The 14,276-nt window shown below is 37.3% G+C and overlaps 1 protein-coding gene across 3 annotated transcripts in view; it reads right to left on the reverse strand.

Annotated features, from left to right (window-relative positions):
* Positions 1-14,276, reverse strand: part of LOC114061650 (uncharacterized oxidoreductase ZK1290.5-like) — a 44,906-nt gene that overhangs the window by 27,892 nt on the left and 2,738 nt on the right. For all 3 annotated transcript variants that reach the window (XR_003572173.1, XR_003572172.1, XM_027892327.1), the window contains exon 2: positions 1,215-1,463. Coding sequence is in view for 1 of the 3 variants with exons in the window: in XM_027892327.1 (XP_027748128.1) it covers positions 1,215-1,463 (249 nt within the window). In the remaining 2 variants the exon portion in view is untranslated. The remainder of the gene's footprint in view (positions 1-1,214; positions 1,464-14,276) is intronic.

Raw genomic sequence — 14,276 nt, forward strand, 5'->3', positions numbered from 1 at the left:
GACAGACAAAAAGAAATCCTAAATTCCTTTTGCATTATTCTGTACCTGTGGAGGAAGTGAAGGGATACATTTCTAGAAAGAATGAAGCCAAAGATGTACATACAGGCATCTGTCTTTAGCAGATATAAGAGTTTTTCCCTGTTCATCTTGCAAAGTACCCAAGCAAAACAAGCCAGTAAACATAGCACACAGCTGCCACTAATATTATATGTTACTAATTCAGAGAAATTCATACTTCACAAAAGCTGTTCACTTCCTCATTAAAGTTTATTGCTAAAATGGGGATGGGGTGAGGAAAGAAACAAAATGAAGGTTTTCAGGACATTGACAGGCAGGACACTGATGATTAGGTCAATGGCTTCTTGAATATCAGTATAAAGATTATCTCCACCAGTGCCATTATTTTAGATTATTACTTTAAATTATTACTTTAAATTCATCTTCCTCTACCTCCATTTTCTTCTCATTGCTTCAGAAGAAGAAGCAAATACCATATTTATTTTCATCAAGTATCTCCTCTCTTATGGCCTGTTGCAAAGAATTAATTGGCATCACTATGGCAGCTCTTTGCCTGTCTAATAAGGGAGTTCCAAGATCACATTTTTTACTAAAAGAAGTTTATGATAAGGTTAAATTTGAAAGTGCATCTGTGTTACTTAGATTTAGTTTCAGTTTTCTAAAGTCTTGTAAATACTTCTAACGTTTTCCCCAAAGTATATTGCATCAGACAGACCAATCTACAGGCAGTATTCTGAATTTCAAAGAGTTAATAGACCTACAAAGAAAGTTTTAGAAAGGAGTCCCACTCCTTGAGAAAAACAAAACAGACCACAGAAGAAACCAGGTATGTTTGCCACACTGTTGCCAATATCTTATTGTAAAGTTTATGAATCCTTGTTTCCCTAGTTTTGAGTGTTTTTATATATAAAACTCATGTAGTTGTTCCTCAAGTAATTTAACAGTGAGACAGACCTTCACAAAATATACCTTGGTCTGTTTTAAAACATTTGCAACAAGAAAAAACTCCGTGCTCTCAACTGTATGCATGTGAACTTTAGCTAGAGAACAAACAGAACAAGAAACCTGCAAGCCTGTAAATAAAGGCAGAATTTGGTTTCTGTGATCCATCTGTAATTTTTTTTCAGGAATTCATTCAACTTTGTGAGTACTCACATGGAAGGCACAATAAATGAGCTACATGTAAAGGTTCATACCAAGATATTCAACGCCAAGCCTTTGACATGACTCCAAGCAGGCCCTTTTTGTGCTTTCGTAGCCGTAATCACCGTGCCAGAGTTTGGTAGTTATCCAGAGATCCTCTCGCTTCACAGCACTCTCTCTGATGGCCTTTTGGAGGAGAGATTCACAGCCATATCTTTTTGCTGTGTCAATGTGACGAATGCCACATTTTTGCAATGCGTGGACCACTGCACTGTGGGAATAGCCACCTTGGTGGGAAGTACCTAAACAAACAAAAAGCAGAAGTGAATTGTCAGCAGTGAATTATGAGGGACACATTTTATCATGCTTCTTAATTTTTGCTTCTTTTTTTTTTTTTTTTTTAAATATATTGTCACAGACCCTTCTTATTCAATTTTCATTTCCCAAGAGTAAAAAAAGAAAAGTGAACTGACAGATCTCTAACCTAGAAAATACATGAAGTGGGAGAATGTTGATGTCAATCAGAAAAAAACTCCATCAAAATCAAGTATCAACAGCATTTAAGTTTAAAGAAGTGATTTAAGGAGTCAGGCTGGAAATCATCCAGAGAAAACACACCAACATTGTGGAAAATTAGTATATGGCACTTAATTTTCACACAGAAGTGTAACATTTACAGATGAAAATATTAAAAAAACCCAAACATCTTTAAAAACAATTTGTTTTATGAAAAGCATATCCTGAGACCTTTACTCTTTTGAACTCCTGGTAGCTCCAAGTTCTTACTGCTTTGTACAATCCCAGAGCAGGCCAAACCGCAGGTGCAATTCACATAATGTCAAGCTCAGCAGTAATCAAAACAATGGAATGCTATACAAGAGTTACAGAATGGTCATGCAGGGTGTTTCAGTAACAACGTGCTGGTACTGTCACTGTGTAGGTATTCACTGGACGTGTATTTTGCATGTCAAGGGGACGGAAGGAGGAGGAGACTCAGCAGGAAAAGCAACCAGCAGGAGGACCGTCAGATAAAGAACTGGTTGAGAGCAGGGAGATGATGTTTCTCCTTATGCTTTCCTGTTAGTTGTTTTTCCTGCCGTGAGCCCCTCACCCATTCACCCTCACTCACACGCTTCCCACAAACAGTATTTTCTACAGTTTGTTGGAGGAAATGCTCGGTCAGTTCCAGTCAGCTACCACAGTCACCTCTTTCCAAGTTGATTATTGGTACTTAAAGGCCAGAGTGCCACAAACAATAGTTGGCATGAAAATGGCTCCGTCACTGACTTCAAAAGGGCCCTGAACAGTCGTGAACAGTCAACTGCTGAATCTAAAATAAATAAAGGACTTCAGGTCAAAGAATAATATAAAGTGAAATTTGTATCTGCTCTCAGCTTTCTCTTTCCCTCCAAAAACAGTATTTATTTCTACACTGAACACTCTCTGCACGTTAGAAAATTACCTCATGCAAATGGTCACACAGCCTGGCAGGAAAAGGACACAAGTGCAACCACCTTAGGTTCTCCTTAGAGCCTCCCTAAGCTGAACTGGGGAGAGAATGCCCGTGGGAGCTGCAGACCTTTCTCACACAGGTTTAACACTGCATGCAAGAGTGACAACTTATGAAAGTCCCACTTGCATGTAAAGCAAGCCAGGTTCTCCTAAATGCTTATCATTTTTGCCCATTCCTAACCTTAGAAGGAAAACCAGCGTCTCTTACTCAAGACTCCAAGGCATATAACCTAAGATGTAATATGGTCTGATATCCCAGCCCTACCCCTGAGGATCGTGACATTCTGCCCATCACAATGGGACAGTTTCCACTTTAAGACAGGCAAAATGTGGAGTAGTGAATTCTTGACTTATCTTCATGGATTTTAAAGTGATGAAACACTATATTCCCAAGATAATGACATGCATATCATAGGTAATTTACCTTCCAAATGCAAACAAAGTTTTAATGTTTGAAAAGACAAAACTTTAAATATTTTTTTCAATAGACACTAATTATAATCACTAATTGGCTTAATTTCTGAGCCAACTAGAAACATGCCTCTGTAACTCGTTCTATGTGACAGTAAGTCAAGCTAAGTCAACTTACATTTTCAAAACAGCTATTGCAAAATCTCCATGAATGTTTAAGAATCTCAGGTGACTGCAATGCTACTACATTGCAATTATGGGCAAAGAATAGATATGCAATTTTACATTATTCAAATCCTAAAGTAATTTTATTAAAGAATTATATAACTAGCATAGAAAAATTACTATACTTTCTCGTAACAAACGCCTCACTTTTAATATGATGGCATTGGTGCAAAATAAATGAGGTTGTAACTATTGTGTCTGTTTCTGGCTGAATGGACATTTCTGAGCACGGAATGAATGGAGTTCATTTAGAGGTCTTGCAAATGGACTCAGACTCCTTTCATGCATAATGGATTTCAGTAAGAACATTTAGGACAAACAACTTTTTTTTTTTCTTTTTTTTTAGTTTAACTCTTTAAGTTAAAGGGAGAGAGTGGAAAAGAAAGAAAATTCAGAATAATTCTGTTATTGTACCCCATTCAGTGATCGCATGCACACTTGTTACACAGGAATTAAAGACAGCAAGATCAGTCCGGAGGGAATTATCTCAATTTCTATGCCTAAAAATGAACTACAACAGTCCTGGGGCACTAAACAGTAATTAAAAAGAAAGCTTAACAGTTATTTAATATTACCATTTTGCAAGCCAACCTAATCATAAACAACAGGTTGAAAAGTTAATTATGTTACTAACATAACAGCTTCCAGACTTCAGAAATTAAAGTTTTCTTACGTTTACTCATGTGGTTAAGTATGTTACAATTCACAGATGCAGAAGGATGAGAAAAGAAAGTGGACTGACTGAAATGTGTTTTTTTCTAATATTAGAAATCCAAATTTACTTGAACACATTAACATTTTCACATGTTTGGGATGATCCTTTGTTCCCAGAGATATAATTCACACTGTACATGTATATTTAAAGACAAAATCCAAGCTTGCATTTAAAACTAATATGAACCAGCACCCATTCCATCCCCTTACTGTTTCCAAAAATATTTTATTAATAATTTTTTTCCTTGAGAATTCTCTGGTAAAAAACAGGAATTCCCTTTAAGAAATAATGTCAAATATAAGTAGGTCTGGAAAAGCTCCCTACTTTTTAAGCTTTAGTATTTTAACTTGTTTTCTTAGGAAATAGCACTGTTCTCTCATTGACTGAACCAAGCTAAATTTGACAGATCCAAAGATGTCCAAGATAATTACACTCTATGGATTTTGTGAAAATTGGTGGTTGTGAGGGATGAGGATACTGCAGTGAAAATACCGATAGGTCAAAGGACACAAACCCATTGAAAACTTGACTTAATCAGTTACGTTGTTATTTTGCCACAGATACTCATCACTCTCTTGGTACCCTGAAGAAGGCTGCTATCAAATCTGGGGTGAGAAACGTGCTCTGACAACCCATAAAACGTTCCAAAGATTATTAGGAAGGCAGAATCCTGTTCACAATGCAGTTGCTACAGGGAAAAAACCCTAATCAGCAACACCTCCCCCAAGCCCTCAAAAATACAAAACCACCAACACATCCCTCCTTGAACCCACTAAAAATGTAAAACAACTGACAAACCAAAACGCAACCCCCTGTCCCAGATTTAGGCACCATCTCAGCTGACTCTCAGCCTCATTAAGCTTTCTGTTCTCCTTTGCGGAAGCTGCAGAACACAGAGAGGGATCCAAAGCACCAGCAGTTTTTCAAAAGAGAACCAGGACCTTCTTTCCCTCCCTGCTTTCTCCCTTCCTTTGTGGAGAAGGGTGTCTTCATGTTCTTTGTGAAGTGTGAAATGATTATTTATCTGAAAATACAAGGATGTTCTACTTGAATTCAGTGGGATAACATCAGAAAAGTTCCTGTTACTGAAACCACAGCCAGAATATTTAGAGGTCAGATCAGAGATTAATGATCTTCATCATCAGTACCCAGTACTAAATTAAAACAGTTGACAAACAAAACACCTGCAAAAATGCCCATTCCTTTCCTGATTTATCTCTAAGTATTCACTTAAGAACTCTCAAAAGCAAAAGCTCCAACATCCTTTAACTGATATTTAGACACTCATTGTGGACACTGTATATGCTATTGTGTACCATAACAGGCTTGAAATATTTGGTGCTATTAGTTTTATTTTTACTATTTCAACAGTATTTCAACAGAAACAAATATGAATATATTAAATTTTTTGCTGTTGATGTACTTTTAGTTCCTAATCACACTATGAGCAAATTCAATGATAAAACATAAAAGGTTGACTATACAGAGTGCAAATGAACATGTAACATATTTCAAGGTTTATTGCTAATCCATTCACAAAACCACATGCTTCTTCTGTGGAATGGCTCAAGGACAGAGAATCCTTCCTTGCTGTCCTTGCTGTCTGTCTTACATCCTCCTCCTCATTCTGTATTCATATGATCCTCTGACAAGCTCATTCGGATTGTTAAATGGCCAAACAAAAAAGTACAGTTTTAGGGTTATTCATGAACCTGAACAACTTCCCAGAGGGGAAAAGCCACTTTTTCAGGCAAGGAATGAAGCACAAAAAACATTTAGCAGTAGCAGTTAAATAATTTGATCTAACAAGTGCTTTTATTAAAATAAAAAGAAAAATAAAATCACAGTTGTCTTCAAGACAACCAACAAATGCTCAGAAAGACCTTCTCCATGAACTCGTCTCCTGAAGCCTTTCTATTACATTCCCCAACACCATCCCCAAAGCTGCTCTTGGCCAGGCAGATAATGTCAAACTAATTTTCTATAACCTCAACACTAGAAGTTAAGTATTCTTACTGCATATTTTGGCACAGTTTTATCTTAATGGGGTCAGTTACTCTGAAAATCCTATTTAGCATCACATGACAATGTATTCATAGCATCCTCTCTCTTCTGGAGTGTAGGGCTTTCCTCTGTAGCAGGTGAAGTCAAAGGCAACCTCACTATGAAGCTACTATTATACTCTACAATTTTCATAAGGTGGCTAGAGAGTATTTCAAGTTATGGGATCCAAATTTAATCACAATTAATTTTACAAAATAACTTGGATATTTTATTCAGATTCCAAGACTGGCACCCAACATGTGTATGAAACAGGGTAGCTGCCCTTGAGGGAATGCAGCCTACAGAGACAATGGGCTTCTGGAAGAACTGGTAGGACAACATCAGTGATCAGAGAAAGGCCCTGAGCAGACTCACACTATATAACCAATGGTTCTATAATTGGTCAGAACTAAAGCAGCACACAGGTTTATCTAAAACTCAGTCATTTAAAGACAGTTTCTCTTGCCTCTGTAAAAGTAATCTGGATTCTGAGTATTTTATATATTTTAGTTTATTAGTTTTACTTCAGTAACGTTTCTTTTTTTGTTTTTCTATTTGCTAAATATGATCCATTGCTTAGTGCAAAGCTGTCACTCTGGGACTGTTTTTCCCCCTCTGCAACTCAGAACCCACTCACAGGATTCAATAACATGAGCAAAAAAAGTAGGCAAGCATGATTTTAAACTCTGCAATTCTATTCAGGCAAGTCTTCACAGGCATCAAGAAACAAAATGCAGGAAAATACAGTCTCGCCGCAAGGCAAAAGGGTAGGAGAGAGCCATTACGTGTTTATTATGTATCCAGGGAAAGGGAAGCCAGAATTGCTAGTTTTCTCTCTTCCTGGGAGGAAGGAAGAAATGGCAATGAGCCATTGTTGACAGAAGCACTCTATTCCCTCCATCCCATAGAGGCTCTGACTGTAAGAGATATTAAGTTCATCTACTGTGAAATGACTACACATTTCTGCTCACTGACCTACCATTTACGTAGTCAGAACCTCAGAAAAGAAGGCAGGTGTAAGAGCAGCTTCTCAGAATGTGTCTCATGACAATGCCAGAAAGTCTGCAAGTAGTGTCCAACATTAGCAGGATGCTATTGCCCTGATATGGCACCAATCCACTACTGCACTTCTGGCAGCACCAATACACTATCACCCAAAAAATGCAAATATTTTTTTCAGTGGGAGTAAAGAGATTTCCACTGGAAAACTGCCAGCTATTTAAATTATTCAGCAGTAGTATACAAATATTTTAATCATGCAGAACTTATCAATAAAATCTAGAAAGAGACCTATACATTTGAAAGGCAATTATAAATGTGTAATTCATGTAGAAATTTCATAAGCCGAGCAGCAGCACACATTTATTTAAATGCCTTTACACACTGACTGCCAAATCTTGGAGCCTTTTCTTTCACTCCACACTTTCCCACCACCGTGAGAACTATTTCTCATTAACAACCAAATTGGTTTCAGATGCTCTGCTATAAGATGTTACCTTAGAAACCATTTGGTAAAAGACTGTGGCTTCCTTCCATAGAAATCTCAAGCAGTGAAAAGGCAGATTTTCTGGCATAAATCAAATCCAATTTCTAGGGTTCACTAAACCTTTTCTCCTCAGAATAATGTTTTGTGACTAGATCTTAGCAGTTAATAGTGCACGAAGAATTGCTGGTGTGAACCAGTTTTAAATTATTTTCATTCTATTTCCTTTGTTAACTCAATTGAAATTACTTCCAGTACTTACCATACCTTGATAGAACTTTTAACTTCATAACTAATAAGGATATTTACTAGGTACAGCAGATATACAAACTGAACAAAAATTTTGTCTTCCTCCTCTTTAAAACATGTCCTTAACCTACTCTGCCTGATAAGGATGACATTAATTGATTAGCAAAATTAGACATTTGGAAATACTTCACAGTAAATGAGACAGATTTGTGACAATTTTTTCCTCTTCTAAACAACTTCCACAAAAAAGAACAAAAAAAAGAAAAAAGAATTAAGCCCTGTACTTAAGTAGAACATTACCATAATCACTCCTGCTGAGAAAAGCTGACTTAAAAAAAGCTCTGTAAATAATGATTAAGCATAACTAACATAAAGTTATGTCAAGGGACAACAAATTTAAGAAGTGTTGTTGAACATGAGACCAGTGATTCAAAACTGTTTAAAATATTGTAAAGATAATATTATAAGAAAAATTACAAAAAGAACTGTGACTTTTAGTGGCATAGCTTCACACAATGAAAATGTTCATACAGTAATTACCATTGTGAGATCCTAATTCAAGACAACGTTCAAGCTGATGGCTAATTTTGGACATAACAGTGCCCTTTGCTCAGAGTGCAGAGCAAGTGCAATTGTGAATCACAACAGATCCCACTTCTGCACCGTCCCGTGACACTGCGAGGTCTGAGCCTTGCCATGTCCCACTGCTGAGTTCCAAGGACAGGAACAATCCAGACACCCTTGGTGCAAACTAAAGCTGAACACTAAGGAATGTTTCTGATCAAACGCTGACTTTCCCCCACATCATAAATGAATTTAAAATGCATTTTCTCCAGGTTTCCAAGACAAATAACATCTCCAGTAGCCCCTCCCCTCACATTGCACACTTAGCCTTAGAACGTGAAGCATTAGAATGCACTGCACTTCCATTCAGGCATCAACTATGAGAAACAGACCTTACAGTTATGGAACTGCTGTAAAGCCACAAAGATGCCTTGCCTTTTTCTTTCCCCTCTCCCCCCATAATGAGGATTTTGTACCACTCTCTGTGCTGGGGTACTTTGCATACACATTAGAACTGAAGTAAGTTAAGGAATTAGCACCTCCCTTCTCCCCATTTGGAAGCACGAGGAACTGCAGCAATTTAGGTTACAGCAGCATGTGACATCACCATTCAATGCTGCCAAAACTATGCTAGCGAGCTCTGGCAAACAAAAAAGGTATGAAGACTAAAATCTGCTACATGAAGGTTGAAAGATAAAGTTTAGCTTTCTTTTTTTCTCCCTGCAAAGTCTGGTGTAATTTTTCTACACTACAGAAACATGGTTAAAGACAAAAGTTCTATACACGGGAGTTTGCTCCGCTGTTAATTTCAAACTGCTTACAAATCATTTGTTCTTCTCATGGACGATTAAGCTTGCAACATTTAAAAGTATTAATGGCAACAGGAAAGTTAAAAGCATACACATGAAGTGCTTCTGCTTACACTGATAATAGCTTTAATTATTAAACAATGACAAAAACCTGAATTGGTTTATTAATTAGATTTAATGAAGGACATTTAAAATTCATCTGTATCACATCACCAACAGGGTGATTACCAAAAAAAAATCCAGCCTGAGAAAGAAGCTATTTTTCTGCTATGAAATCATCGTTCATTATGCCAGAATACAAACAAAATCCCCAGCAAAAATTTGAAAACCTAACCTCCTAGATTTGTAGGTGCACAGAGAGCGGAGACAGAGCAGCAATTTCCCCCAGGCAAAAAATATTTCTGTACTGTGTACACTCTGATATAAGCAAAAATTGGCTCAGCATTTTGCCCCAGATGCATTTATTAGTAGACTTTAAAACAACATTTGTACAGCATTCAGTCATTTTTAAGGAATAAAACAGCACCAGGCTGGAAGTAGGTAAGTTCAAAGAAAGGAAGGAAGGTAGGAGCTCACCAGGTTTAGTCAGGTAGGAGAGGATAATGTTTAGTCCCACAGTCTACAAACCCACAGCTGCCTGGGCTATGGCCACGTTTTGTACTGGACAGAAGTTAAATATCTGGAGGCCCTCAAAGCTCAAGTACAACTTCTCAAGGTCAGATCTACTGAAACAGTGGGTGAATTAGGACAGAAAGATTTATAGAGGTGGCATTTTGTTCATCACAAGAGGCTGTTAAGGCAACTTGGTAACCATGGGTGAGAAGCAAAGCCCCAACAGAATAAAAATAAAAATGGTTGAGACATAAAACAAAGGGAAGAAATAAACAGCCAATTCTTATTAGGGGATAAGATTAATGGGAGGAGTGCCATAGGTCTCGGTATCAGGACCACTGTTCCATAAATTTCTTTAAGAACCAAAGCCATGAAGAAACAAGAACCATGAATAAAAAAACAGGCAGTAACAGTAGAAAATGACAAAAAGTGAAGGCTTGGCTCTGTTGCCATTGAATTGAAAAGCAAACCCTCATTTTATTCCAGTCCCAGCAGGACAGGGTCTGTTTTGACCACAGCTATGTTTAAGAATGAATATGAGCAACTCTAGGATTAAGAAGCAGGTAACTGGATTACTAAAGCATAATGGAAGGAAATGATAAAATACTTCCATTCAGCATTATGATTTAAGTTATATGAAGCATTTTGATTTTAAAAAACCCAACACAACCTGATACAATGCAATTGGAGCAATCTGACTCTTTGCTGTTCTCCAGGAAACACGTGTTGTGAAAAGAACTGGGAACAATACAAGAGTCCTGAGTGGCTGCAATGCAAATGATGCAATGTCTTAATGCAATCAGCAAAGTAAAAATCAGGACTTTTAAGATATATCTACTTAGATAAAAGTACAGTGGAGTATCAGGAATATTACCTATGGAACACCCTGAAATGAGGACAGAGATATTTTAATGGTTTCCCTTGACTATGGGGGGATTCTGGGTGTATTACTTTAACATCTTAGTAGTGCAACATACCAACAAACACAGTAAAAAAAAAAAACAATTTAAGCAAGCTACTAGTGCTGGAACTTAATCAACATCATATTATTTAGTGAATCGATTTTTATTCTTCCCAGGCTTTGGCTGTTTGATAAGAAGCTGCTCAGAGCAGTACCTGACTTCTTTCCCAGCTACAGTACCCAGCATATGACACTGCCCATGCTGGAATGGCCTTCTGTAACAAACATTATTACTACTAATAAAATACTCACTGTGTGTGTCACGGGTAAGGCTCAGTGAGTGTAAAGACTTGATTATTTCATTTAGTTTAATTGCCTGTCCTGATGCCCCCTCCCAAGCAAGCATGCAATTAATTTTATACTTTAATAGGAGGAGATCATTAGAGAACTTTTGTCTCATCAAGTTGTTATTAATTCTAGCTGCTCCAAGGATTACATAGAAGGCAACTTTACATAAAAACCGTCTATGAATATTTGGTATCACCAGCTCATTTTGTCAGGAGATCACTGGCTATTTGCCCAACTCACCTGAATTTAATTAATATTGTCTCTAAAAAAAACCCCAATAAAACAACAAACAAACAAAAACACACCAAAGAACCCTTCTTCTAATGGGAATATAACTACCATATCAAGGGCATGAAGAGAGTTTCAATAGAAAGCGCCAAAACAAGCCTTAAGACATGTCAACCATTCAGCACACGACCTTCAAAAAGCTTCCTAACATTTCAGTCACAGGAAGAAGAGCCCCTCTGCTACTGAATTATAATCAAATGCTTTAAATGGCAGCATTTTCACCCCTCAAACTTTTAACAAAACAAAACAAAAAAGTGACAACTTTCTAAGTGGGAGGCTTCCTACTTAGCAGCAGCAAGCATGAACAATTCAAATTGTATTCATTTTTCTTCCAAAGCCGGATGGGGGTGATACTGTGTGCACCATTTTGACAAGCCATCCATTTTCGAGGATGCTGCTTTAGAGAAGCACCAAGTATCCTGCAGTTAAGACAATGTAAGAATATGTAGTTTTCCACAGCTATCTTATTAGCAAGACAGTGAATGTATCCTTTTTCTAAAGCAATCTAAAGCCATTATGAGGTAATGTACTCTCTGGGGCATGGTTTGACACTTGATACAAATATCAGGGCCAAAATCCCAATTCATTTCAGATTTGAGCTTACTCCAGTTCAAAGCAGCCTTGGTAATGAAAATTGACCGTAAACACGCCTGACCCTTTGCACATGAATAATATTGGCTAACACAAATGTTAGAATTGAACCATGAGAAATATAAAGTTATCAACAGTTTTTATAATCAAAATGTAGCTATATAACATATTTGTAACACAAAGGTTGCCTTATAATTGTTTGGTGTCTCAGGAAAATCAGCATGTTTCACCATTGCTAACAGACTTGTCTTTCTGCTGGACACAAGACAGATAAAACACAATATGAATATGCATCTAAGTAAATATGGAATTCTGGATATACAGAATTTGGCATGTTATTCCAAGTAACCCTTCAGAACGAGCATAACTTTTGCACGCTCCATGGCCTTCTCTGAAATAAAAATTCATCTTTCTCATAGGAGATTGCAATGGAAATGGATCCTCCTCAGTAAGAGAGCACAGAGCCCCAGAAAGAGAATGGTAACCTACTGAAAGACCACTTAACCTCCTTCCTCTCCTTTCCTCTTTTGCATCAAACCATGACCAACTTACTGAATTTCTCCTACACAAATCTGGAAGCCAAAGCAGCTGTAGCACAGCAAGCCATTTAAAAAAATGAAACCCAATTAAAAAAACACCACCAAGACCACCTTTGGATAACTGAAGCTTGAACAGAAAGAACAGGCATTTTTGACAGAATGCCATCCCAGGCTGCTGTTGCACTCTCTTGTTCTGGCCAAGAAGCACATTACCTGTCCCCTACTTCAGCTCCCAGCTACTACAAAAGGGGTTTCATCACTTGGAAATAACTTGCATACCTGTCTGAGCTGTCTTCCAGTTGACACAACTGGATAGCTGAAACCATCTTAACAGCATATTTATCTCTCTGAAGCTTTTAGAAAGATGATCTAGCAACAGAGGCAACATGCATATCTAGGAAATTTGTCTCTGAGGGAACACAGAACAATTATGCCTGCATGTTTAGAGGGATAAGAAATGACAACCGAACAAATTTCAAATCCTGCAGAAAATGGCCCTGCAGAGAATGCATCCTCTTTGAAGAAAGTTCTCCTCCACTTTATAGCCAAGTTTCTGCACTGCAAACATTAGTTAATTGGTAAGCCTGGAACAAAAATAAATCATTAATATGGAAAAGAATACTGAAGTGAGAAGAGCCACTGTAAAGATCCCATTGTATTAGGCTGCATATCGTGGTATTTACAGCTTGACCACAAAAGCAGGGTGGTGAGTCTTGAACTTTTTTTCTTCCCTTCTTTTCTAAAATTCTCGATATTTTGCAGCATATATAAGGATTTCTTAAAATTATCTGTTTGGTTCCTATGTATTACAAGATCCAAAGATCTGCACAATGTATAAAGCAATATGTCAAGTGTTACTATAGCAAGACAAGAATAGATAAGTGAAGTTAAGGAACTAAATCCTGCTGCTCATGACACCACCACCACCACCGTAAGTCAAGAGCAGCTCCTTGAAAGCCAACTCTGACAGAAGGTACTGGGTCAGAAAAATTCAAACTTGATTCTCTTGCATGCCACTATCCATTTACTGCAGTTTGAAATCAGGACTTACACAGACAACTCAGGACTTACCAAGACAGCAAAAGGACAGCAAGCAGCTTTTGGGTGCAGAGCACAAAGCAGCCTTTCTGCCTGCCTACTTTCTAGTCAAGTTTATTCTTCCTATAACCTAAGAAGTATTATAACCACCAATAAAAACCCCCCTATTCTGTTAATAGCCTGAAACACTGTTCAGCGTATACTAAAACAATGGACAGAAGAGAATCAAGTCCATTCTCTAAAAAAGACTATTTATATTATGTTTTCTTTAATTTTATAAAAAATCCCCAAGTGAACTAAATTGACAAAAAGTGTTACAGGTTAAAAGAACCAACTAACTCCTCAAAAAAACCCCAAAAACCCCCACAAAAAACCCCAAACAACAAAAACCCACAAAAACCAACCAACAAACAAGCAAACAAACAAAAGAAAACAGAAAAAGGAAAAAGAATAGCACTTTTGAACAACACAGGCCCTTTTGCTCACTGCATAATGACTGTGTAAGGGACAGCTGCATCAAGTATTCTTAAGGTTAACAGATACTAAAATACTGAATTCATATATTGGGTAAACAGATAGCACATGTTTATGAACATATGCACACATAAAAACACGTGGTAAAGGCAGTTAACATTTTGCAAACCTTCAAATTTTTTTTTTTTTTTTAATCTTTGGCTGATGATGGTGAGTTGCTCAGACTTTTTGTTATGTGTGGCTCAAATCACTTTGGGTACTTTGAAACAAGCTTTACAAGCTTTATCTGCTTAGCCTTTCTGGATAAAAACCC

This window comes from Empidonax traillii, unplaced genomic scaffold, assembly GCF_003031625.1.
Source record: "Empidonax traillii isolate 1590-97213 ecotype Southwest subspecies unplaced genomic scaffold, ASM303162v1 scaffold347:size1123457, whole genome shotgun sequence".
Taxonomy (NCBI): domain Eukaryota; kingdom Metazoa; phylum Chordata; class Aves; order Passeriformes; family Tyrannidae; genus Empidonax; species Empidonax traillii.